Raw genomic sequence first — 27141 nt, forward strand, 5'->3', positions numbered from 1 at the left:
TCATTTGTTTCAGTGCTGAATATCAAAAAAGCATTTTTGTTTGCACTGACAGAGTATTCAAAAAAGAAACATATAGCATAGGATGTAGTCTTTTCAAGTTTGGATTTTGCAGTAATCAGATTAAATAACATTTTTTGTTATACTTTAGATTATGTTGCTAGCTGCTATATCATTTGCATTCAGTAAGTCAATATGCCCCTTTATTATTATTATTTATACTTCTAACCACCTTAGTCTGAATGTTAAAAAAAAAAAGAGGGCAGTAACAGCAGTTTCAGCTGAATCAAATGAAAACTGGGTTTGAAACATTAACCCTCTCCAGGCAGACGTTGCAGATTTGCAACAGTTAAGAACTAACAACCTGATTAGCCCACATACATATTTTATGAGTTTTTTTTACTCAGAAGTACCACTGCAGGACTTGGTTGTGCATTAGCAACAAAAAACTTAATTTGGGCCTGAGAGGGTTAAACATATTTTGTGATTCTTCATCTATTCACGTCAGGTTTGATGCCTAAGAAGTAGATTTTTGAACATGAAAAAGGGAAGCAGTATTCTCATTATCCACTTCCATGATTTGAACTTATGGTTGGACTGTATCATTAGAATTACTATTAGACACGTTAACTTTCTAATGCCTGAGCTTAAAGATGCTAGAATATTATAATAATTATAATGACGGCTCAGTAGTCCTTTTCCATTAAGTTAGAAATACAGAGCGGATGCTACATACTGACAGGGAAAAAAGGTCTAGAAAAAAAAAAGATCCCAAAAGTAGCCAACGATTATTTTACCAAATCTAAAATTTTAGAAATCAGTTTAAAATGGTTTTTCTTTTCTTAAATGTAAAAATAACATGCTAGTGTTTTCCGGAAGGATCATTTTCGGCTGAACACAACTTTAAAAACTAATAAGACTCCACAAAGTCCCAGTGAGAAAAGTAACCTTCAGCCCACAGACCTCCATGAAAACCACAATCCACGCGAGTTGTTCTTAAACTTGGCCTTTTGTACAGGTAAAGCAAACAAAGCGTACAGAGTTACCTTTGATCAGAGCTACGCCGTTTCCCTGTTTACACTCAGTTTGCTAAGCTAACAGTCTGCGGGTTGTAACATATTTATGTAAGAGTGCTATCAGGAAGCAGAATTCCCCAAAATGTCAAAGCATTCCTTTAAAGTTCCATCCCCGCGATGCTGGCTTGCGTGTCGGAGCAGTCCTTCACAATGCACGGGTGCTTGTCGGGAACATCTGATGAACACCGTTGGGTCAAACAATATGAAATGGGCCAGTCTAGAAAAACAGTTTTATTGATTTTATTAACAACTGTACATTTCTTTTCAGTGCCGACAGCATTTGCTACATACTTTGGTGTTACTCAGAGGGGACTGGTGCATTTCACCCCATTCATAATTTCTTGTGGGAAATGCTGACAAGAACCAAGAGCACAGTTTGAATTTTACACCACCTTGATTCACTAACTTGAGTTTTTCTGTTGTTTATATTTAAGTGCCATTACCACCTCCTCATTCTTCTTCTTTTTATTATTAACAAGCATCTACAGGCATCGAGCACGTCTGTAGAGACGGACCGATCCGCGCAGTCAGTCGGGTCAAATGTCTGCCTGTCTCCCCGTCACGGCCAAACAAACACGTTCCAGGAATATTGATAAGATACAAAAAGGGCAGAGTAATTCCAATAGCACAGATTGGACTGTTTGAGTTTGGTCTGTAGCCAGGAAATCAATGGAGCAATTCAACATCCACATTACGTCAAGTTAGCAAAAAGCACATTGTCATTCAGTTTGTGCCCGTCGCTGTGCTTCTGCTGCCAACTGAGGTCCAAGGGTTAGGCTGAGCTTAAATGTTTCCCCATCTCCCTTAAACTAACAAGGTAAAACAAACAGGGGAGAGATAGCACAGACAGAGCAGTACACTTAGTACACTTTAAAAAGAATTTCTATATATATATGAATGAAATTTACATCCATGTCTTTTCACGAATCATAGTGCACCGTTCGATCCCACAGTAGTCCAAAGCAGCCGAAGCTCCATCTCACAAAGAAACCGTGATTTTTTTTGTCCGGTAAGAGCACTGTGACAAAAAGGCCATTTAAAAAAAAAAAAAAAAAAAAAAACTACAAGTTTGGTGCTCCTCTGATTTCCAAAAAAAGATCAGCCTGCAGAATGTGCTTTAAGAAAAACAAAGCGCAAAACTGTTAAAAAGTTCTCATGTCCCACTCAAATATCAAACAGAGTGGGAGGGGGAGAAAAAAAAATCACCACAAGTACACCCAGGACATGAAAATATATATATTTTTATAATATATATAAAATGTCTTATTTATTCCAATATGTACACTTTGCACAAGATGTCTGGGGAAGGAGTTTCTCACAATGAAGCGCTGCTTCACCAGGTTACATCCAAATATTCTTGAGGAAAGAAAAAAAAACAAAAAAGTGCAACCCAAAAATAAACCCAAAGACAAAAGGACGAAAAAAAGTTCATTTCTTTCCAGTACAAGCATCCTCAGGCCGACAGCGCCTCTGATTTCCACGAGTACACTTTGAGAAATCCGCAGCCCGCAGACGGTTGGTCAGGGAGAAAACTTTAATCTCAGTAGAAGTGCTGAAGCAGAGCGGGAGCCTCTCTCTCTCTAGTAGATGACCTCGTAGACGGTGGCCTTCTTGTCACCGGATCCTGTCACGATGTATTTGTCATCTGCCGAGATGTCGCAGCTCAGGACGGAGGACGACTCCTTCGACTGCGGAAAGAAAAGAAAACAGGATTACCACTGAATCTTCCAAGTCATCATTTCTTTTGTGTCGGTTTTCAGGTTCTCAGTCTTGGACTCAATATTTTAACCACAAGGAGAGAAAACTGATTTGTTCAGCACCATGTGGGTACACAGCTGTTTAATTCAATCAGATTACTCATGAATTAGCTGCCCAACTGTCCTTCAGGAAGAATCGGCTGATGTCACATTAGCTCAAGGACAAAATATAAACCAGAAATCTGAACTGGAAAAGCCTCGGCTTGCATTTTAAAATTAAGAAACAAAACTAATGAGTTGTATACAAGTGCAGTGTGAGATTAAAACAATCTGAATTTAGCCATTTTTCCTGCCAAAATTATTCTAGGACCCATTGGCCTCTCTTTGCACTGCAGCTCCAGTTAAAAAGTTTGGACACACTCGCTCCTTCATGTCCAAACCTTCGACTGGAGCTGTGTGTTCGTAGTTATCCAGTTACCTGGAATATGCTGGCACCATAAGGAGTCCTCCATGCATTCAGCAGGTTGTCCTTCCCTGTGCTCACAAACCATTTACCTGCAAACACAGAACACACCTCTTTAGAGTACAATCCAATGTGTGTGTGCTGAGAGAGACACACAAACATGGTCACTGCTGTCCTTCAGTCCTGCAATAGAGCTGTGCAGAACACAGCCAACACGTGACTGTAATAACATCATCAATGGCCATAAAAACCTGAAGGGGAAAAATTGCCACTACACCAGCAATCATAAAATGCCCATAATGAAGGAGACTCGCACCACTTCCTCTTAGATAATTATTTTAATCACCCTCTGATTAATTACCCAATTGACTATTTGGCTAATGATTTAATTAGTGACAGCGCGAGCTCTGAAGCAGTGAGCTTTATTTGAATGAACTAGTTCTGTGGCGGCAGAGATATGAGACGGTGCTGTGGGGGGTCTTCGGAGACTAAATGAATATGGACATTTCTAGGAGAAGTGCAGCAGTAAAACCTCATTTGTCTCAGCCTCAAACTGGAAACCAGCTGGTCTGCCTAACAGGCACAGTGATCCTCGCTAAAAAGCATTAACAAATTTCCCTAATGATCCTGTTTGTAAAGTAACTTCTCCCATGTTCACGCGTACAGTCCTCACCCCCTGAAATTCAGACTCAGTCATGTGAGCTGCATAAGTGTCACATTTCACTTTTTACAAATAAGCTGCACTCATTAAGAGTTCATAAAAATATTCTGAAAAGCAAACAAACAGCACTTTAATCACATTCAGTCATTTCTGGATTTACACAAATGGTGGTCCTGTTTGTTTTTATAGTACAGAGAGTAGTAACCAGCTGCACAGAGACTGCAAAATCCTGGCCAGGCAGTGTGTAAAGATGTGGTTTCGAGCCCAAGCGGCTGTCAAGACAAGTTAAAGATCCGGAAAAATCCATGTTCACCACATTTAACAGGCGGCCAGTAAGTGGGATGTTAGGTCAGGAGTCCAAATTCTCTCACCAGTACCCCCCAAAAACAAAAACAAAAAAAAAAAAAAAATCTATAGAGTAGCAGACTAACCACCAAGCGTCTCTAAATATTTCACATTTTATGCATTTGTTTAACTCTTCAGTTATGTTTTCTTAACATTGCTAATACATGTTAAAGCAAGCATTCCCAAGTTGACTTTTTTTTCTTTATATATAATTCTGGTTGTTGGTACCAAAACCCCGTTATCAGCAATGGTTGCTCATTGTGAATGCAGAATCAATCTAGACCACATCTTCTCATCGACAGGTATGTGATACCTGCCACACACACAAGAAGATTACAATAGCTTAACATATTTTTGTACAAAAAACGAGCCAGTTCCTTTTTTTTTTTTTATATATAAATGAACTGGCTCTGTTTGGGTGCCATGATGGTTCAGTGGTGAAAACTGTCCACTTGAAGAAAGGAAGTTTGCGGTTTGAATCCAACAGTTGCCTTTTCTTTGTGGTGCTTGCGTGCTGTCCAAAGTCCTGCACGCTAGGTCATTTCTAAAGTGGATCTATGATAGCTGAGACAGACTCCATGCCAACGTGACCCTTAACTGGACAAACCATTAAGAGAAAGGATGGAGAGCGCAGCTCACTGGTATTACTCATCCTCTCTGCTGCTATGACTACACTTGCTGCTCTACAGGTACTTATGTTAGAGAGTACACGTCCACTATAAGCCAAGACAAGTATAGTCACCGCATGATTAGCTTTTGTTTGTAGCACAATCATAACATTTCGCTATCATCATGTCTGTTTGCTTCATGTCTGTCCCTGCTTGCAGGTTCTGTTACACGTAGGGAAGCATTGTTGTCATCAGCTCGAGTAGCACACAACTTCATGTACATCCCTCATTTGGTCGTGCCGTCCTTCGTGTAGGAGTATAGGATTCATGCCAAAATCTGGCGCCACTCAAACATTAAACACTATAATTGCCAGATAAAAGTGAAATGAAACTTTCTTGCTCACAGGTCTGTAATATATAAACAGCTCTTCCTCTAGTACTTACCACAGTAGGCGAACTTGAGTGAAAGAACGCAGCTTTCGTGCAGGTGCAGCTGGTACTTGTCAGGCTTGGTGTGGTGGAGCACCTCCACATTACTGCTCTCCATACCCACGGCCAGCCATTCCCCAGTGGGACAGTAGCCCAATGAGAAGATCTGCAACAAGCACAGAGCAGGATCAGCAACAACATCAAAGCAGCCAAGAATCCCCTAACCAGAATAATTAAAACAACCCTTAACTGCTACTTCTAAACTGAATGCCTAAGACATGTCAGAAAGGTTACTCAGTACTATAACTGGATGTACAGAAAAGTTTTTTTCCCCCACTTTTTGTTACCTGTGAGGTAAAGTCATGCTGCTGGAGCTGTCGCCCTTCCCTCAAATCCCAGGAGCGGACCGTGTTATCGAGTCCTCCGGTCCACAGTTTGGTCCCGTCGTGGGAGATGTCAATACAGCTGGCTCCATCCGTGTGGCCCTGGAACTGCCTGGAACAACAAGATGCCAAAAATTAGACCAGGAACAAAGAAAGTTCTCCATGCAGGTGTCTTATGTTGACGTTTGCCCGTTTTGTTAAATGCAGTGTTTAAAACAAATCCCCTGCTCCAAAGTACTGACCTGACCAGGGTCTGGTTATGGAGGTCCCACACAGCGATGTTTCCATCGGAGCAGCAGGAAAAGCAGACCTTGGCGTCAGGGCTGATAGCCAGTGCGTAGCAAGCTGGGGCAGAGGAAGTGAGCTCAGCCTTTATGCGGGGCGTCTGTGAGGCCAGGTCCCAGATGGTCAGTGTGCTGGCCTCGCCACCCACTATTAGGGTGCGGCCATCAGGCAACAGCTTGCAGGAGCGGATGTAATTGTCTCTGTTCTGGAGCATAAACAAAGACAGGGTATCGCCCCAATCTTAATGACTGGATATAATCTGTGTGTTGTGTTTTTTTTCCTACATGTGAAATATCTGCATAATTAGTGATTTGAAGAAGACACTGTTGCATTTCTGCTGAAAAACAAAGGCATCAGCGACACACATCAGTGTATTAATTTAAGGCTTCCTTTTTTTAAACTCAAAAGCAGCTTTTCTTTGACAAGTTTTCACACTGTAGCCGACTCTTGTTTCTGATACAGCGAATATGTGGATGTCAGCGTTAACAAGAGATGCAGAAAGAACGTTGGGGCTGCAGCTGTTGGCCAGGCTCCGAGAAAGCAAGAAGACAGATCAATAGGACCGTGGGAGCTCTTGGTGGAATTAAAACAGCACCCTGATGACTTTATAAGACCCGATTGCACTCTGGACGAACCTTAAGGGTGTTGGAGGCCAGACGAGTATAACTGCATGAAGCCACAGTATCAAAATGAGAAACGGGAGGCAGTTGGGAGGAAGTAATGAGCTGGGTAATGGCAGACAGGGTTGGCCAATCAGAACATCATTACTCAGCAGGCTTTTTTTTCCCCTCCCCTCCCCTCCCCCTCCCCTTACCAAGGATTATTTCAGCACAGCAGTGAGACACTATGCTGAATTATTCACATCTGTGTCTGCTGGGATCAGGAGGAAAGCTACTGGGGGATGTGGGGTCAGGCTACATTTGATGCTTAAGAAAACTCTTAATGAAGTGACCAATCACACAGACTTCATGAAACATGAATGCATTATGTCTGTGCTCTGGTTGGAAGCCTTACAACAGCTAGTCTAATGGCACGCATCTAAATCACATTTCACACTTTCTCCTCCTGAGACTTCTAACGAAATAACAAAGTTACCAGGCAGTCGAGTTGGGACACTGGGCTCTTGCTGCCTGGCTGGCTGATGTCCCAGATCTTGACACAACCCTTGCCACCGGTGTAGACGTGACGTGTGGGATTGCTGATGGTGACGGCGCACACCACTTCCCCGTGGCTGAGTGTGTTGATCTGGCGAGCGTGCCTTGGGATGCCTGGCCCTATCAGTGCATCTGGAGGGAAGGGCACGGGCTGCATCTGACCATCTGCACTTACGTGAAAAGAATAGGCTCTGCAGAACAGAGAGGAATGGAAAAGCTCATCAGAAGTTCAAGCAATCCATTAAATGCAAATCTAGTTTAAACACAAAACCTAAATACTCACGGTTTTCCTCCAGAAATGGAAGTGAGGCTGGCTGGCAGCCCAGAGGCTCTCATGTGAGGATGTGGGTCGAAGCCCGCCTGCATGAACAAAACGGCGGAACAGTTAGCAAACAACCTGCAAAGATAAATCAGGCTAAGCTAACATTCGGATTGCAGCCTTGCTTTAGGTGCTTACGCCTCGGGGAACCCTTGTACCATTGTTTCCAGGCAAATCCCTTGAAAGGCACAGACTGAGCTTCACTGCATACAGCGGAGCTTTGCACAAGGCTATAACATCCCACATGCTAATGCTAATGAAGGGCTCAGAGATTTTCAAACATGGAGATGCATTTGAGGCCAAGATTTATGTATTTTTCTCTAGTCTTTAGAATGCTAACTAGCCAACATCAAAGTAAAGGAGCTGGGCCGTCTTTCTACTTTCTCATTATGTACACACAACAAGCTGCAGCCAGCCAAGCAGAAATATTCACAATGAGTTATGGAAATGCAGAAGGAATGCTCAAGTTTCTCAAAGTCATTTTGCAAACACAACCTACTGTAGCGGCGGATAATAAATACAGCTGTTCGCGAGGGCTGCCGTTATCTAACGGGCAAATCATTATTTATTCAGATGTGTGTGATAAATCCTCATTTTCACTAATAAATGCTTTATAGAAGCTGGAATAGTTACAATTGGCGAGCGTCCGTAGGCGGCGGCGGCTGCAGCGCTCATCTGTGGGGAAATGAGACCCGGATACACGCCAGGACTCGTCAGGGATCCGTTCATCTCGTGATGACCCATCATGGCAAAGGGAGTGGCATAAGAACCGGCGATGGACAGGGGGGTACGCAGGGCTGGTGCGGCTGACGGAGAGAAAAAACAAAACAAAAAACAAACAAACAAAAAAACCCAGATAAATATAAATATAAAAACCTCATAGAAGAAAGAATCATTCATTCTGTTAGGCATCAAACAATGATTTGTTACAGTGAGCGCAGGGTTGCATTGAAAATTGCATTACATTACATGGTTAGGGGGTTAGGAATTGGGAGCAGCTTTGGGTGAGGTGTTTTTGTCAAATTTTAAAATGAACTTTAAATGTGAAGGAGATTTTTTTTCCCCTTGGTCCAATAAGACCCCAGTCAAATTCAGTTGAAATTCAAATTATTAGTTGTTATGGTGGTTGGTGCTGGGAACTACACATTTTTCCTAACAACCAGTCGGTGCTGGCTTGCCTGTGGGCCTGTATGACTGGATGTGACATTTGGATGATTTGATTACAACCCCCCCCAAAAAAAAACAACAAACAAACAACAGTATCTTGCAGATACTCACCCAATGCCTCCATCATGCCGGACGGTTTGCCCATAGTTAGAGGCCGTAGTCCTGGAGTGGTGCTTGTTCCAGGTGTCGGCGCCTCATTCCTCGGTGTAGGCGTGTTTGACTTCAAGCTTGGCGTAGATGACTTGTCATTCTAAAAAACAGAGATAGTCTTCAACTTTTAACCTCAGTGTGATTTGGATCCTATTACTGAAAGTTGTAAGTTCACATGTGCGTGCACATACACATGGGCACACAAACAGCATCCATACCAGAGTTCAAAATCCCCCACAGAGTCAAAAATACCCTCACTGGCAGGAAAATCCAGAGTGACAATCTGAGTGGACGGCTTGAGGTAATCCAATCTAACACTGACACTTCCATTACAGCCATGGTGTGTGTTTGTGTGTTTGGGGGTACGGATATAAACCTTTGCTTAGAAGTCAAGCTTATTAGGAGTGGCTAGACATTCAAGATGATGTCCCAAACACCTCTTATAATTAATCCAAATCCTTCAATGTTTGGCAAATGGGAGGCTGAAGTGGGGGTTTAGCCTAGTGACATTATAGGTGGAGAGAGATGATGTGGATTAAAAAGCTATCCTAATCCTTAGCTTTACAAAAAACATTTCACTAACATAGCCGTGTCAGTGAACACTTCAGTATTAGAGAAAGTGGGAGTTGGAAGGAGAGAAGATGAGTTGCAGCATAAAAAGACAGAGACAGCAGTTCCCCCGCTGCTGTGTCTCTGGGTTATTTACAGCCTGAGGCCAAGGGAGAAATGACCATTTATTGGGTAAGCCATAAAGGAGATTGAGAGGGCTGAGCCATAGGGTTTGATTTCCTGAGAGTGCATCTACCCTCTGCCCTCGCAAGCCCCGCATAGCAGCTAACTGCTAAGCCTGCGTATTAGTCTTTCACACAGACATCCACTTCACTTGACAAATGCTCTTTAGTGTGTCAGTTCAGCCTCCCCTGCCCTTCCGCTGTAACCTCCTTATTTCAGCTTCTCTCTAGTCTTGCAGCATGTCCCTGACACTCACATGGGCGTGGTCCTTAGCTTTAGAGGACGGCGTGCTGCCCGAAGAGGCGACAGAGGCGGGGCTGTTGGGGGCAGCATCTTTCTTCAGGACTCGTGATTTATCCAGCCCGTTTTCAGGAGGGGAGTGAGCGGGGCTAACTCGAGGGGTGGCCGGATCCTACAGAGTTAAATGAGACAGACAGAGAGCAAGACTGAGCAAACAGACTGGAGGAAAGCCACTGGCATGTACATGTAGGTCAAACAAACCGGGGCCTCATGTGCAAACACAGATAAATATACTCATGCACGTTCACATTCTCCTTCTCACACACACATGCACGCACTTCTCATTCACCTGTCACCCCCTTTTTCTTTGTATTCTTTGTCGCACTTTCTGCATGAGTGGCAAAAGAAATACAGCAAGTAAACACACACTCATCGCACACAACCAATATTTTGATAGACTTTTTGGCAATGTGGAAAGGTGTTGAGGCTTCGGCAGACAAAAGAGAGCTGTGTTTAGTTTTGTGTGCAGCCTTCACACTGAAAAATGTGACTGAGCAGCTCAGTTTAATTGCAGTCTTACCTCATTGGAGACATCCACCACCAAGTCATCACTTTTGTCTCCATCACTGTCCTGAAATGACGGAGTAACGGGTTAGCTCACTGGGACGGCAAAAATTACAGCATAAACCAAAGTGGTCCACATTCTTGACCAGACCAGATGTGAAGACTGAGAATGAATGAGCTACAGGGTTATTTGCTGCACACAGAGAAAAGTTCAAAATGCTAAATGTAACACTTTGTCACAGTTTCTAATATTTACATCTTCAATGAAGTGTCTTTGGGAGAACTTTGCAACCTGGCATTAATTTTAACTAATATGAAGATAAGTCTGTGGATAGAAACAGTATGCACATAATAAACTTTGCATTTAGCGTTAAGTAAGTTTCATTACTAAGCTAACTGAATAAACTCAGGTATACCCTTCCAGGAAAACCGCAATTAGCAATTGAAAGGTAAATTTTGAAACGAAACAGGCTACAAACATTATCATTTTTTATTATTTGGACGGAAAGTAAACAAACACTCACATATCTGCTCATGCTGTCTTTGTCGTCCACTTTGCGTTTCTTGGACTCGAGACCATAGTCTGATGAGCTGCGGTGCTTCTCGCTTGCTGCCCGCAGGCTGTCTGATGGCGAAACTGAGTTATTCTGCCAACAAGAACATGCAGACAGACCACATCAGTCTCCAGTTCCCTTTTAGTCTCTTTAAAACAATAAATATCCTGAACTATATGTGCTTAGAGAGCTATGAGGACATTACGGTGTGTTGCATTATGTAGAATTGCATTTTAATAAATCTCTGAAACAATCTTTCAGCACTTTAAGCTGCTGTCTTGGCAACCCAATATTGCAAATGAATGGAGTTATCGGTTGAGTGGAGCCTGTGATGTAGAGCAAACTCTTTTCTGCCAGATTGTGCCCTTCAGCAAAGTCACTGTTTTGTAGTTTAAATGCAGCAGGTGACAAACCTTGATGAGAGGCGCATGCTACCGAGCAGTGCGTTTTCACCCAGAGAGGACTCTAGTGCCCTTTCCTTTGTCAGACCAGTAACACTATTGGGTGCAAAGCTAACTGGACAACAGTCCTAGACTGAGGAAACAGCTAGCGCATAAACACAGAGAACACCAATGGGAGAGTGGTACACAAGGTGATGAAAGAGCAGAGGCAAAGAGGAAAAAAAATTGAAGCATGCACACACACAAGAAAGCCAGAAACACGCTACCAACTCAAACTCAACAAGCCACATTCATAACAGTACTGCCTAACAGTAAGTACATGCAAATAAAAACAAAACTGACCACAAAAACCAAGTCTAAGGCTGCTGCTCCTGTATGTGTGCTTATCTCTGTAATGTGACAGGTCACAGTGAAAAAACACTGACTGTAAAGTTCATGAAAATGAACTAATGTTTTTAAAAAAGAGGAAGCAAAGAAAGAGGCCACTAAGGGAACCTGGACCAGAGAGCAAAGTGAAAGAGGGTGCTGCCAGCAGAGAAAAGAGCCATGAAAGAGAGAGTGAGAAAATGAAGGGGAAAGGAAGAAGAAAAAAAAACCAGAAAAGAAAATGAAGGCAGACAAGAGAGCAAAACAGGAAAGGAACTTGGCAAGCAATGAGAGCATAGCAGTGTGGCAATGAGTCCTCCCCACTAGTGGGAATGCTCGGACAGGCTGGCACTCTCTCAGAAGCTGCAAACAGGGTTTTTGTAGTCTGGGCGCTGGTGTGGTGGGGTGGCACTGCCAAACAGGCCAAAAGGCAGGGGGAGAAGGAGGGAGGAAGTGTAGGCGAGAACACCCTGAGGATAGCCCACACTGTTAGGTAGCTCAACAAATCCCTGCCTTCATCAGAGACAGAAAGGCCTGGTGAAAGAGGCAGTAGGGAGGTTTCTGACATATTGGCTGACTCAAAAAGAAAGAACAGCATAGAAAGGTAACAGCTTGAAAACCTAGTGAGATAAAAACCTCCTAAATTGAGGAGAGTGTGAGGGAAAAAAAAAAGTGTGCTGGAGGAGTTAATAACATACACTTCCACTACAGTTGCCCAACCATTTACGCTAACCAAGCAGCTTTTGGCCTCCTCCTCAGGTTCAGCTGCTGTTGTGGAAGAGTTTTAATCTGGTTTGGTGCAAAGATAGACCGATAAAAATCTACTGCAGCCTGTCTGTGTATCTGAGTCTGAAGCCTTTCAAGGATTGCTTAGACTCAATAACCCTGCACTTGCCTCCAACTCCAGTATCAGATGACCTGACACAAAAGGACAGGAAGACTGTGTGCGCAAACTGGAAAAGAGAGGGAGGAAGACTGTGGCGGGGAGATCAGGTAAGGTGGCGTTGGCAGCCGCTCGTCACCACATGAGAAGAGGGACGAGTTTGGGTTCCCTTCAGACATGAGTGGGTCCATTCAGGATGGTCAGTCAATGGGAACTCAATCTGGCCAAGCAGATCCAACAGAGCGTTGCACTCTGGCTAACTGAGAGCTTTAAGCTAGCCCAATAAACAAGGACCTTAACATGAGAAGGAAGAGAGACTGTGACGGCGAGAGACTGGAGGGTGAATCAAAAAAGCGCTGGAAAGGAATGAATGACTAAGATAAGAATACAGAGCAGAAAAATAATAGAATTAGCAAAAGAAAAGGAGACGGGTAGATAAGAGGGGATGTAAAGAGCCAGGTAGGGGACACATGCAACCAGTAAATCCTTTAAGGTGGTTAGGGATGAAGAGAAGGAGAGTCAAAGTCGCTTTTAATTGTGCTGAAATTAAAGGAGGTTGCTGACTACTAATCCTTGCTCAGTGATTGGAGTCATTTTCCACCTGGATTAGATGGCACTGGCTTATTTGGCCAGACGTACCGGTAATTATTTGATTCAGTCAGCTTATACCCCTGTGACTACAGCAGTGTGTGTGTGTGTCCGCACATGAGTTTCTATTGAACAAAGGGCTGTCGTCTATGTAAAGACACCTAATCACCAAACACAGTAAGCAAGAGAGCGACACACGGGAGACGGAGAGTCAACGTACCGTGCTCGACTCGCGTTCTTTCAGAGGAATGGCCAGGGGCGAGTGAAAAGATGAGGGGCCAGGAGAGAGAAAAGCAAAAACACAAATTAGTATGGGTGTCACCAGGATTACTCATATCAGCAACTCAGCAGTATTGATTTTGATACCACTTGGAAGACATGTTTAATTTTCATATTTAAGATCAACAATTATTAACCTGATACCTCAATTGCTGATATGTTAATGGATTTTAAAGCCTTAATACTAATGGTAAAGGAATGATTACAACTTATGTTGTCTTGTGTCAGAATAAACTATTTTCATGCTGACACAATCAAGGGATTGACAAGAAAAACATCTAAAATCTAATATAAAATTTTTTTTGTCACACAAGCATTTGGTACAAAAACATTTAAAAACCTATATTGATGTGTTTCACTGATTAATATATTTGGCTGGAGAAAGCAGTGCTTGGCAGCTACAGTTAGCCATCATCCCTAAAATGCCATAGGCAGCGTGTTTGTGTGTGGCAGGCTTTGCTCCTCACCTCGGTGCTCCAGGTCGTGGTGGTTCTTCTCATCCTTCACAGGCAGGTGGGCTTGGCTGCCAAGAGCGCCTAGAGCCAGCAGGCCGGAGCCAGCGCCCGTCACGGGGGGGATGCCGGGCGGCTGCAGGCCTGAAGGGTGAGGGGGCAGTTGGACCGGGGGACCGTGGGCAGCGTGAGAGAGGTGCTGAGCCTGAAGCTGCTGCTGCTGCAAACAAACGCAGAGAGACGAGAGACACGACAGAGGACAAGTGGGTCGGCTGGGAAGTGGATCCATGAATGAGCACACTCTGCTGCATTAGAGCTGGCTTTGACGACATTCAGTTGAAAGCCAAACAGTTTATGCGTAATAGCTGCCTGCAAGTCTCCGCCAACATGTGGATCCAGCTCCACCAGGAAATAGTGTGAAATACCAATCACTACTTCCCAGAAAAACTGACAGGTGTTTGAGTATAAAGATATTCAATTTAAATTCCTATTAAAGAAAGCAAATCAGAACAAGGAGGAGCTGCAGCCACATGATATTTACCATTTGAGGCTTGAGCAACACTTGAATTACAAACTGCCCCAAAAAGGCTGTTTCACCAGCGATGTAAAAGTTAGCAAACCCGTGCAGAGTTTGCACACAGATGACTCATAATGTTCCTCCTCTGAAAGGACCCCGACCTCACGTTTGTTCTACACGTCTGGTTCTCTTTAAAAATCACGCTCTGCACTCATTACCACACTGATACGCTTATCACTGCAAGCTTTACAAATTGCTCATTGTTTTGGTACGTGACCTTTATCTGACAACTGTGTTTGACTCAATAACACGTCACCTGTGGTCGCCAAAAACGATACAACGCTTTTGTTCACTCCCAAACCGCTGTGCTTCAATCATAGCTGGGACAGTTTAAAAAAAAAAAAAAAGGAAAAAAAGAGAAATCAATAGGTCTACACTTGAAAACCTCAAAACCTTTCAACACTCTGGAAAACCAAGCAAGCATGCACTCCTTCAGCAAAATGCTGTTAAGCAGAGACGGCGGAGAACACACACGGCTCCCATGACGCCCTGAATGTGTCTGTGAGAGAAGCAACCAGAGAGGAGAGAGAGAGTAGATAGACAGGAGTTAAATAGCCACTCAGGCAAGAGGGAAGCAAGTGCTTTAAAACAAGGTTAAATAACACTTAGCACATCCATCAACTGCCTCTCCAAAAAGGGAGGAAAAAAAAAAAAAAACATGATTGCTATTCTGCTTGCTAGACAGAACTTCAATAAGCTCATCCATACATTCATTACATAAAATGGAGAAACTAGACAAGGGTATATCTAGTGACTTCCCACATTTAAAGGCTTATTTAGCAGTTGGCCATTATTCAGTCAGCTCATTATGCCGAGCTGGACCTGAAATCGCACAATGGATATAAGCAACTGAGGGGTGGCATTGTTAATCGATATTGTACTGCTTTGCCGAGCAGCCTATTTGTTGTGAAAAAAGGGAAAAAGTGAGAAGGGGGAAAAGAAAAAACGAGAGAGAGAGGAAGGGGCAGCCAGAACAAGAAAAGGAGGGAGAGGCAGAATCAGAAAATAACAAGAGAATGAAAGAGAGTGAGCGAGGGATTGAGGCAGGGACGTCCCTATTGAGTGTGCCTAATGAGGAAAAGCGTGCAGGGATCATTATCAAGAAGCCTCATTAGCGAGCTATGGCTGAGGAGGAGGAGGAGAGACGAGGGAAGGGAGTCGTGAGGTGCAGAGAGCGAGAGAGAAGAGAGAAAAAAAAGAGGGGGAAAAAAAAATTTCAGAAAATAAATTGCCTCCAATTCAATATTCATGGATAAAGAGCTGGCTTCCTTTCACACTTATCTTTTTTCATTATGTGTAAATGCCGCAGCAGCTCAGGCAACTTCCACAGGAAACAGGCAATTAAAGTTAACTAGGCGAAGCTGGCTCCCTGCAGAACAGTACTGTCAGGTGGAACAAGCATCAACAGCACCAGCACAAACCAGCTGGCACCCTGGCTTAATAAGTCTGGCAATGATCGCCACATTACCCACTTATTCTGTGCTTTACAACAGTTTCGAGCTCATCGTATCTTCTTCGGTCGTCACAACAAAGACTCTAAGATTTGGATTACAACCTATGTTTGAAGCAGAATACAGCAGTGGAAGAACGGGGGTAACATTTCTGAGGTTAGTCGAATAAAGAGATAACGTTCTGTCAAATGCACAACACCAGAGTCGGGCAGAGTAGAGGCCAAAAATAACCTGACACGCCCCAAGCTGTCCTTTGTCTCCAAAAGGCATCATTCCCCTTCACAAAAAACAGACATTTCATTGCAAGCTAATCATTCAAAACCCTCCTCTCAACACTGACCGTGAAGGCTGGGTAGACGCCACGAGGCGGGTGCAGGTGCTGGGTCAGAGGAGAGAGCAGAGATTCAGAGGTAGGGCTGCACCTGATGGCTATTTTTAATACAATCATTTATTTTTCCTCATTAAATCGACAAAAAGCCCCAAGTGATGAATTCAAATCGGATGAAGACATCACCGGCTTTTGTGAGATGTTAAGTCAAAGCATGTGTAAATTTGGACACTGTAGTCACACTATGTAAATGTAGACACTCTTACTCTGTAATAAAAGACATACGCATAGCCAAATAAAACATGCAAAGGAGAGGAGATCGCTGTTACTGGAGTAACAACAGCAAAACTTGACGCTGTGAAGGTTTATGTTGTGTTCTGCGGATTAGCATTTACATGATACGTGATAAGGAGCACACCGGCTGTAACTGACTTGTTAACCATTATCCCAACTACAATCTCGCCCTGTGTCAAATTCATGGAAATGAGGGTAGGAACATGGAAATGAGTCTGCACCTCTGACACTTGTCAAATCAGACTCAATCATACGCTGCTTCTGGCCAAAAACTCATGCAAAATAGGGGAGAGACCAGTAGAGACCAGCCTTATGATGCTGTAAAAATTATGCTAATCTAATTATTTTTAGCCCTTTTATTTAGGAACGACTTTTAATAAACTACACTACCAAACCAGCTAGAAAATTGACCGATCAGCTTTCCTACGGCATAATGCTACCTAACAGATTTGTTTTTATGAGTGAGGCCCACATTGAAAGAAAAACTGTTTTTGGCCTCAGTCACTAACAGCTATTAAGAGAGGGTGGGGTGGTTCTGTTACGTACTCCATACAGTATGCGTGTATGGATTCTTTACAGTTGTCTTTACATGGTTGTCTTTACATGACAACCTGACAGTACAGCAGGTGGTGCCTGCAGGGCAAATCTCTAACTTATGCATGTCTCAAATGCACTCTCTGATCCAACTGAGGTGAACACTCCCTGAGTTTGATGCTCCGAGTGTTTCTGAGGCTCTAATGTTGAGACGCTAGAGCATCACTGCCTCACCCACCCTGTGGGGGCATGGAGATTGATCACCTGCCATCTTTTCAACCCTATAATTAAGCCTGTTTTCCTGAGTGTATTATTGTGTGTGTGTTTCAGGCTAGCCCTGCCTATCTTTAATGAAGGCAGGGTCAACTCCTGTTGTGGAAAGGACTTCGTAGGGAAAAAACCCCCAAAAAAAAACATAGAAGCGCAAATAGTGGATAATTACCCTCAGCTCCTGGCTCATTAAACTAAACCGAATTTTAAAATCTGCTGCTCAGTCGACAGCCTCCTATCACTATGTAACCTGACTATCAAAACCAAATACGCATGTATGTTTTTAAGAAAAGCAAATGCAAGATCCGGGCAGTGCACAGGCTATATTTCAGAGTGGATTTTTTGGGGAAAGAGTTTCCCTGTACTGTCTTGCTAGATTTAAACATCTGGGATTTTTATTTGATTTTTTTAAAGGAATAAGCTCCAACTGTTAAGTTAACCAATGTGATTTATTCGCCTACTGTTCATATTAACAGCTTTACAAATAAACAATTTAGTTCTGCTTACTTTTTTAAAGAATTAAAAGCAAAACATTGTTGCAGCTTGTCCCAATCATTTGCTCCATTAAATATTGGATTGTAACAAATAACGCCTGAAATGAAAACTTTGAATTATGATGACAATAAACAAACAAACAAACTTGTTGCACTTTTTACCCATAGCAACAACATAAATAGCTAAATTAAGCTTGTTAAATGACATGACTTAATTATAGAAGCTGTGGCAACCATCAGGGAACAATGTAGTAAACAGTAGGGAGGAAAAAAAGATGTTCCTGTTCTCCCTATTCTTCCACAACTGCCGAAATCTTTTATCCACTACACCTTTCAAATGCTTAGTACCTGCTAAGTTCATGCTGCTGTAATCTCTGTTGTAATCACAATGGCTTGTCCTGACCTGACCACTCTTAATTCCTCGAGCTATTGGGTCAGAGCCTGTTGGCTGGGTCCTTTTATCTAATTAAAGTGCAGCCAAAGTGAAATCTGAGAAACACCATGATCTGATCTCCCAGTCTGGACTGTGTTACTATATATCAGATGTTCTTTGACTCTGGCTGAGAGGAGGAAAATCAGAGCGGAGCTGCAACCTGGGTGCTGACGGGTCATGGTTAACCAACAATCAGAAATTACAGCAAAAAAAAAAAAAACGCCATACTGACAGCACATTGTCAACTCAAATAAAAACATAATAAACCACTTGAGACCAGGGCAAGTCTGTACAAGTGAAGAGGACATGATGTTACTAGTTTGCATTTAGTCTAAAAACTCAAATGCCACAGACGGGTGAAAGAAAATTGCTGCAGATTAATATGCTAAGCTACTTTTATCCCCTTTTCACCCCCATTTCCCCTGTGAATCTATTGCCCTTTTCCCCGGTTATTCTTGACATGCGACACTTCGGCCAAAGCTTAGAAAGGTCAAATACACCCGTGAGCAAAATGTAGCACGCTTCAATAATCTACATATCTCTATCTGAATGCTGGTCCTCCTTCACGTATGCAGTTTTGCCTCTGGTCTCAGGTCAAATGAAGGAAGAAGAGGGGATATACACACAGTCAGAGGCAGATTGGGAAGTCCACGTACCCCGATGATAGCATTCAGCTCAGTCATTGTCACCTGCTTGGCCCGTTCAACAGCCTGAGCCACCTGCTGTTGATGCTGCAGGACACATAAACAAAGATTAGATCACTGATGGAGAAGAATAGTTCCCCGCCTGATGGTTCATCTAGACAAGTAGACACTTAAGCTTGGGGGGGGCCTCCATAATGCACGATAGTCATTTAATGGCACTTATCGTCAATAAAACAACACATCAATGTACTACATAGCACTCAACATAATAGGAGAATCTTCTACTAGGTAAAACAAGACATAAAAAAATACTCTGTATTATATGTGTTATATGTATTATAGAAATGCAGGTCAGAGTGAATCAAAGGAACACTGAAACTGAAATCTATTGTCTGGAGGTTTGCTGCTTGAGGCGTTTGAAGGTTTGCTTTCATTTCATTTCCTTGCGCATTAATTCTCATCTCAGTTTTCCAGGAAAGCCAGTTCCTTCAGAAGAACTGATTTATGTGTTTATGTTTGACTATTTGCTCAATGTTGACAGGATGAGCTCGAAAAGGGGCGATATTTTTAGAAGTGGTCAGTAGTTGTTTGACGTTTGAGTCAAATACATTATTTAGTGGGCTAAAACTGTCAATTTAAAAAAAGAAGGGGGAAAAAAAAAAGGGGTTCCTCATTGTTATGTGCAGTGAATCATCTGTTGTTCCCCAGAGATTATCTGCACAATAGTCATCGTCACAACTACAGTAACAGCAGAATGTGAAACAAATGAGTCTCAGTCTCATCCCTGAAATGCTGCTGGCTGGGTTGACACTCACCTCTTGTGACAAGAATGGCATGATCTGAGCCAGAATTGCATTGAGGCGCTTGGCAATCTCAGTCTGTAGGAGAAGAGACAGAAATGATTAGAATGACATCCTTCCAGCATACTGCATGCCTCAGACAACAGAATAGCCAATAACATAGCACTAAATGTTGCAGTGTCCATCCGGACACACCATGTATTTCTTAACTAAACTGGGACCGCCTTAGAACAAATTTGCTTCCCCCTTTCTCCTGCCTCCATTAAGCTCAGGCCTTATTTCATTAAGGCCTGAAATATGCTAATACCATCTGGCTGGAGAAAGCCTAATGAGGTCCATACTTCATAATTACGGCCCATACAGAGGGGGGTAGGGCACGCTGAAGCAGACAGGTTAACTCTGGCCCTATCTATCAGAGGCATCTTTGGTATCGACCACAGAATATTAGCTGGCAGAGTAAGCTGATACTGGAGGGCTCACCATACATGGAGCACTTTACAGTGCTGCATTTGGTCAAATGGATATGCTGTGCTGCCCGCCTACCGCACTTGAAGGTCCCTAGACATTTTGCCCAAGCCCATTTCCTTTTTTTTTTTGAATCTGCACTTTCCATAGAAAGAGATGAGGAAGATGCATAGGAGAGGAACACAAAAGTAGAAAGCAGAATAAAAGAGAAGTGGTGGGGTATGTGTGGGGGTGATGAATGGTGAAGTGAAACCCTCTGATGTGACACTAAGGTAATGTGGTTTGACTGGACCGGGGGAGGTGAACTAATTGATTCTGAGAGATTAGGGGTGGAGGCCCAGCAGGTGTGTGGGGGCTGAAGAGGTCCTTCCCGCCGTTTTATACGATGCTGCACTTCACTCATTTTCTCCCTTAACCTTGTTTGACTGTGAAAGGGGGGGAGGGAGGAGGTGCCAGTAGCTTTCTGCACAGCCTCTGAGTCACTCTTTTCATTCTGGAGGAGGGGGGAGAAATGGGAAAAGAGGGAGAGAAGAGGAGGAGAGAGACCTTTGCTGGCCTGTCAGGAATTATCTCACAACCCCCGTCTGACCTCAGACGCACTGTGCTTTCTCCCCTCCTTCCTCCTCCAAATGCTTCTTCGCACCCCTTCACGCTAATCTCCACTACTCTCTCTGCCCTCCCTCCTTCCTCTTCCTCTCATCTCCCCCCTCTTCTGTTGCTGGGGCAACACTATCTGGCACGGCTGATCGTTATGTAAATTGGGCTGGGGCTCTGACCAGAACAGCCTGTAAAATCATATTAGGCGCAGCACAGAGGCAGGTCATTAAATTGAATTTTCGGCCTGTCGATCTGATCAGCACGGGAAATTAATGAGGGATAACTGGGAGACTGGAAATGGGGGTGGTGATGGTGGTGGGGTTCTTCGGAGACTCATAAACCATCATCATTAGCGGAGGCTGGATACAATGACACATGGGTAGGGTGAGAGTGTTTCAGTATCACACCACTTCTCTGGAAATGGCTGCAAGGGGAGCAACATGGGGCCTGTAGAAACGGCGTTGTGCTGATACACTCGGCTATTAGAGCAACCACCATACAAACCCTCCCTCACACAGAAAGGCATCCATTTGTTCGGTGCAAATCACCACTTCAGAGCCACCACTTTTAAGCCAAAAAATAAATAAATAAAATTCACTGAATTCAGGTGCACCTTTGCTTTTTTTGAGTTGTTTAGTACTGTGCTAAAAACACAGATTTCTCTCAACAATTCATTCTGAAACATGAGCTGAAGCACCAGGTGCTTTGAGAGCTGAGCTACTTAAATATTCCCAAAACCCATGGCTTCCTCTGAAATACCCCCCACCCCACCCCTCCTCGACTTTAAATATTACTTTGGAGCCAGGAAATAAAACAATGGAGCAGACTTCCTTTGCATCCATTTCTGTTGTACTTTCTGGGCCCAATTTATTGCAGTGTCACACAGGAGCGTCGATTTAAGAGATCATGAGTGCAAACACGGCTCGCATGTCAACCTGTGACTGTAAACCCCTCAACCGAATCGCTGATGCTGCCAGCTACATCTCATCCTTCCGTGTCGTATTTAGTCACTCAGCTCTGTTCAGACAGAGTTCATGCGTTAAGGAGAGCAAAACAGGCAGATGGCATATCTGCACGTCTTTTTGACAGCCAGCCATTCTGAAGGGTTAAAATAAAAAACAACAACAACAACAACAAAAAAACAAAAAAAACCCTGCACACATTGATAACAAATCCAATGACTTGCAGCGCTCGTAACGACTCCCACTTTACTTTGCAGGCACTATTTTCCACAGTGCTTTTAGTGGCAGAGACGGGCACTGGAAAGAGTTTACTGTCACTTAAAGCCACTGAAAACAGAAGCCTTTGAGCCGACAGAAGCTTTTCACTGCAGCTCCACAATTACAGGTACTCAGGGTTGTCTAGTAGCACCAGAGTTTGGAGAGGCTCTCACTCTCTGTCCCCCTCTCTCTCTCTCTCTCCATTGCCTGCCCCCCCCGTCAATGGTGCGTTGAAAGCCATTTGGCTGTTTGTCGCTCCAGGCATTAGCCCCCGAGTGGAGAGCTGAGTCTCTGACGAGGATTCAATTGGCGAGGAAAACAAGTGGCATATGATGGTGGGGGGTGGGGGGGCGCAGAGATGGCTGTTTGGGAATTATCTTCTCAGCCAGAGCAGAGAAAGAAAGAGGCACTTAGAGGTATCTTGTTCATTACAAATGCATGAAGAATATTTTGCATGTGCATGTCATTCTATTTTGAGCTCACACACACACACACACACACACACTTTTCTGCAGGGGGAGCATATGGAAACAGGTTGTTTTCCAACAGATTACATCTGATTTTGTTAACGCTCAAATCATCAAATACACAACATTTTTTTATGCTTCTTATTTCTGAATTATGTAGTTTACATGCACACACATATTCATGACAGGCCTGTCATCAGCTGGTTTTAGCGAGCGCGCACACACTCATTGTGTAATACTGTTCTTCCAGTCCTTCTAGCCTGGCTATCAAAATAAAGCAGGTCTCTCAGCCTCCGGTAACCTCGTCAAGCTCCCTTGAGACACACACAAACACACAGACAGTGTGTGTGTGTTCTCATAGTCAGTTTGTTTTGGCTTTGAGAAAGATCGGCCATCATCACCTTGGCAAACAATTCCAGGAATCCTGTATAAATTATTCATTTGCACAAGCTCTCCCGTCTCCCTCCCTCTGCTCCTCCTTTCACCCTCTTCCTCCAGGAAACGGACTTCACTCTCCTTGACAAAGCACTTTCTCTGTTTCCCTCATTCATTCAACAAGTGAGGAAATGGATATGTGGAGCAAATTCACAAAATGGCTACCCAAGGTGCAACTAAGTTAAGCAGCACAGTAGAAAAATAGAGGAATTTATTCATCAGGCTTTCTAATCATGTGGCACTCACTTTGCCAAAGAGAGAACATTTGAGAGAGAAAAAAAAAGAATAAAAAAAATCAAAATGTAGGCAAGCGTACGAGAGATAAACAGGGACCACAACAGAGAACAGAGGGAGCGAAAAAAAAACAAAAAAACAAAAAACACAAAGCATCCCCCACCACAAAGTCAGCAGGGCACGATGCTGAGGCAGCCTAATGAGCTGCGCTAATTAAAATCACTTATTGACAGCAAGCGAGGGTGATTACCTCCACCCTGCACTCTTTGCCATCATAAGAGACACTGTCAAAACAAATTACCCCCCGGCAGCCGCACAGATCCCTTTCATAGCAACTATTCAGCTCGGCGGCAGCAGTAGGGGAAACTGTATCTGCGGGAACTTGAATTGCAGTGTTTGTGTGTAAAGACACAACTGGTGCTACCATGTAAGGGATGGGGAGTAGATATTTATGTGCGCCCCGTGTTTATACCTATTCCCCCTCTCTTTTCAATCGCGCTCTTAGTTTATCATTTCTTTGCCACACTGCAATAAATCTTCAGCACAAGCGAAGTAATATGCCTGCCTGCATCCAATAATCCAGCCTCCCTCCGGTCGCACCAATAACAGGGACAGCTGAGGGGCATCTGTTTACCACTCGCTGATGTCACCACAGACACTCGTTCACCAGGGATGGGAGATCGTGTGTGTGTGTGTGTGTGTGTGTGTGTGTGTGTGTGTGTGTGTGTGAGAGAGAGAGAGAGAGAGTGTGTGTGTTGTGGGGGGGGCATGCATTATTCAGAGATCTCAGTCGTCTCCACCGGGCTTATTGATAAACAAAGGAGATGCACAGGAGAGGACAAGTCGATTAACCCATTTACCCTGAAGGCCCTCACTTCTTTCCTGTCTCCACCCCTTACCCCACCACCACACCCCTTTTTTTACCCACTTGTTTTGTCCACCGCCACCATCATCTAACCACAACAACCAGCTCCACCCCCACCCTGCATCACTACAATCTCCTTGTTGCTTTACAGAGAAACGCTCAGCAACGTGAAGGAAGGGGGGTGGGCAGCTCTACGATAAACTGTAAACACACCTAGTAAGTGCGCATGCACACACAGAGACACACACACACACCACGTGCCTACAGAAAATGTCTACGCTTGATGAATTGCGCAGTGTGCTGCTGTTCCAACTGGGCTACCCTCCCACTGATGCCATTAACCTTCTGGATCTGAGGGCCATGAAGCCTCCACCCCACCCCTCTCCATCTCTCTCTCTCCCCCTCTGACAGACTCCCACTCTCATACATCATATCACACAGCTAATGACACAAGGACCATCATTCACATCACATCGTTGGGGCGGCGGGGGCAGAAAAGGGAGGAGGGCGCAATGAAAAGACATAAGGGCGCCAAGAGGAGGTGGAGAAGGAGAATTAGGGAGGCAAAAGCGACTGAAGGAAACAGAAAGCAAGTGTGAATCAGAGCAAATGGAAATGTAAGTGCAGGAAGATAAAAAAGGGGCAGTCTGGAGATTATGTTCATCTTTTGTTCTTCTCCTTTTAAAGTAAACAGAATAAAAACATTATGCTGATGTGATTTCACACAGCTGACTACAGCCTCGGGTCACATCGTTAGCTAAACGGAACGGTTTTGCTGTGCTGTCTTCAGGTGCAATCTGACTTTTACAGAGGGTTGATTCTTTATTTGGGCCTCTGGTGACTACAGTATGTGTGTGATTACAATATCTTACTCCAACTATTCCAAAAATTCTCTGGCATACAGTCCAGATCAACCTGTGCGTGCATCAAAACTCATCAGGTGAGATTTCTCAGAACAAGTACAGACATCTTACAGGTAGAAGCCACAACTTACAGCTATTTTTATTCTCTGGATTCATGTTAAAAAAACAAAAAAAAACAAACCTAGAGCACAAACGAACATTCTGAGGGAATAAATTGTGTCCAATAGCCAGTCCAAAACACCCCAACCCCACTGAAAACATTATTCATGTTAATTTTCTAGATTTGCAACTCTATAGTATTATAGATTAAAAAAAAAACCAAAAAAAAACAAAACCACACACACACACACACACACACGCCATCAAAGCACTGCTGGAGTTACTCAACTTTGTTTCTTGCTAGAGGACTGTTCAGTAAGTCAATTCACTATTGACCACTTCACTACTATCCCATTATCGGGACGGTTTCCACAAAACAAAACAGAAAAGCAAAAAAACAAAAAAAACCAAAAAAAAAAACCCCACCAACCTGCTTCAAACAGTCTGGACATGACAGACCAAAGATCAACTGGAAGTACACCAACAAATGTGGCCAGCGCTTCTAAACCTAACTCAACGGTAACGTGACATGGAGTGAACTGTGGACATTTTTGATACAGCATGATGCCCAGTACTGGGTGGCAGCTGAACTAATGAGCTTTTAGCTCAAATGGCACTTGGGAGGCTTGGAGAATAAAGCAGGCAACATATGTGCTCACTCACACACTCAGAAAGGCAAACCGCACACACGCACCATCTTCTCAGAATTTGCGCCAAATACTTCACTTTAATCTTATCAAACCATCCACATCAGGCAGCGTGCCCTTCGTGTTGTTTAGCCTGTCAGCGTTTTCACTACAGGAAGCCAGTATGTGTACGCTCCCAGAAGCATTTAGAGATGAGGGTAGAAACTAAGATCAGGTATGCATGTGTATGTGTTTATATTCTTAATCACTAGGAAGGGATGGGGGAGGGGGGTGTTTTGGCTGTACACAAAGCATCTCTGATATGGCTACATACCTGTTTGTGCATCTCAATGTTAAGCCCGTAGGACATCTCATAGTACTGTAAAACAGAGAGAGAGAGCAGAAAAAGACATTATAAACTTAAATGAATTCATATGTTGAATTAATTAGAGACAGATGTTTATACATAATGACACCATTCTTAATTGAGCAAAATGCAAGACAGTCCAAACTGCTCTAGACTTTCCTCTGAACGCACAGAGAACTCGAGCAACAAGACAAACAGTGGTTAACTGGTGTGACATCTTATCGGTCCCCTCAAGCACCCAAACAAGAATAAAAGAAGTCAATCACATGTAGAATAACAACTGAAGCGCGGGCGAACTGACATTAGCCGACGAGGCTGACATCTCAACGTGCATTTTTCAGCCGCGGCAGACGCTCGCCTGGCTGCAGCGCCTGTTTACTTCTACTTGGCACGGCCTCGTCTTTGAGCGCAAACCCCGTCCAGACAGCAAGGAGAAAGCCAATACTATTATTGAAAACAACATTATCTGCTGCTGATTGCCAAAAAAGCTTGCAAGCCCACCAACAGATACAAACTAAAGCCTAGTAGTTTGTCTGCCTTGTTTATCAAACACACAGCAAACAGCTTCCATTTATTGTAGCTACTCCCACCACCTTCTGGTTCCTCACAGGGAAAATAATATTTAACAAACGTACTGCTGCGTTTGGTTAAAGTCATTCCTTTCATGTACAAACAAGATAAGCACGCACATACACAAGTGTGAGGTCTAAGTTACACAACTTGTCAGATAAAGATTGTTCTTTTTTTCTCTTTTTTCTTGCCATGCACACAATGAAGCCTTTCCTGTATTAGCAAGAAGCTTTGAGCTGGCTTGTCTTTACAGAGGCACAGATTTCTTTGTCTCCCATTTGATCATCAGAGAGCTCTGAATTGACTATAATAAGATTTAACTGCACTCTTGGAACTGTTTTACATTTAACCCTTTGCAGCACTTTGATAAGCATCAAGTATTATCTCACTTCTCAAGTGTGGTTTCCATTAAAAGGTGAAAGCTCTGACACATGCAGTGCACAAAGCAAGCAAAATGACATGCAGCAAGTACGCAGGGTCAGATTTTTAACTTCCTGCTCTCTGACTTCGAACGTGATTTAAGCTGCGACTAAAAGCTACTCATCTAGTAAATGCCCCTGGGTGTTTTTGGCGATGTGAAACCCTTACAGACACATTTTGAACTTGCATGCTTTTGAGTTTATAATCAGAAACAATACAGAAACATGAGAACATTTCTCATCTGACAAACTGTGATCAGCACATCTTTAACATTTTTGAATGAAAGGGGGGGGGG

General features: G+C 43.5%; 1 protein-coding gene across 9 annotated transcripts in view; it reads right to left on the reverse strand.

The window, feature by feature from the left end:
- Positions 1 to 2153: 2153 nt before the first annotated feature.
- Positions 2154 to 27141, reverse strand: part of LOC102204619 (TLE family member 3, transcriptional corepressor) — a 27308-nt gene continuing 2320 nt past the window's right edge. Inside the window, exons 5-22 of one of the 9 annotated variants that reach the window (XM_005743993.2) lie at positions 25824 to 25868; positions 19634 to 19696; positions 18831 to 18905; positions 16162 to 16200; positions 13809 to 14013; positions 13283 to 13341; positions 10795 to 10917; positions 10287 to 10337; positions 9723 to 9878; positions 8696 to 8834; positions 8051 to 8223; positions 7382 to 7458; positions 7040 to 7289; positions 5902 to 6149; positions 5624 to 5771; positions 5292 to 5442; positions 3249 to 3325; positions 2154 to 2761 (exon numbers count right to left, since the gene is read on the reverse strand). In XM_005743993.2, coding sequence (XP_005744050.1) covers positions 2654 to 2761; positions 3249 to 3325; positions 5292 to 5442; positions 5624 to 5771; positions 5902 to 6149; positions 7040 to 7289; positions 7382 to 7458; positions 8051 to 8223; positions 8696 to 8834; positions 9723 to 9878; positions 10287 to 10337; positions 10795 to 10917; positions 13283 to 13341; positions 13809 to 14013; positions 16162 to 16200; positions 18831 to 18905; positions 19634 to 19696; positions 25824 to 25868 — 2187 coding nt within the window. In that variant the 3' untranslated portion in view covers positions 2154 to 2653. Of the gene's footprint in view, positions 2762 to 3248; positions 3326 to 5291; positions 5443 to 5623; positions 5772 to 5901; positions 6150 to 7039; positions 7290 to 7381; positions 7459 to 8050; positions 8224 to 8695; positions 8835 to 9722; positions 9879 to 10286; positions 10338 to 10794; positions 10918 to 13282; positions 13342 to 13808; positions 14014 to 16161; positions 16201 to 18800; positions 18906 to 19633; positions 19697 to 25823; positions 25869 to 27141 lie in introns of all 9 variants that reach the window. The other 8 variants (XM_013913577.1, XM_005743996.2, XM_005743992.2 and 5 more) reach the window with 8 other exon arrangements.

Source organism: Pundamilia nyererei, unplaced genomic scaffold (assembly GCF_000239375.1).
Source record: "Pundamilia nyererei isolate P.nyererei 1_Seehausen unplaced genomic scaffold, PunNye1.0 scaffold00137, whole genome shotgun sequence".
In the NCBI taxonomy this organism is placed as follows: Eukaryota; Metazoa; Chordata; class Actinopteri; order Cichliformes; family Cichlidae; genus Pundamilia; species Pundamilia nyererei.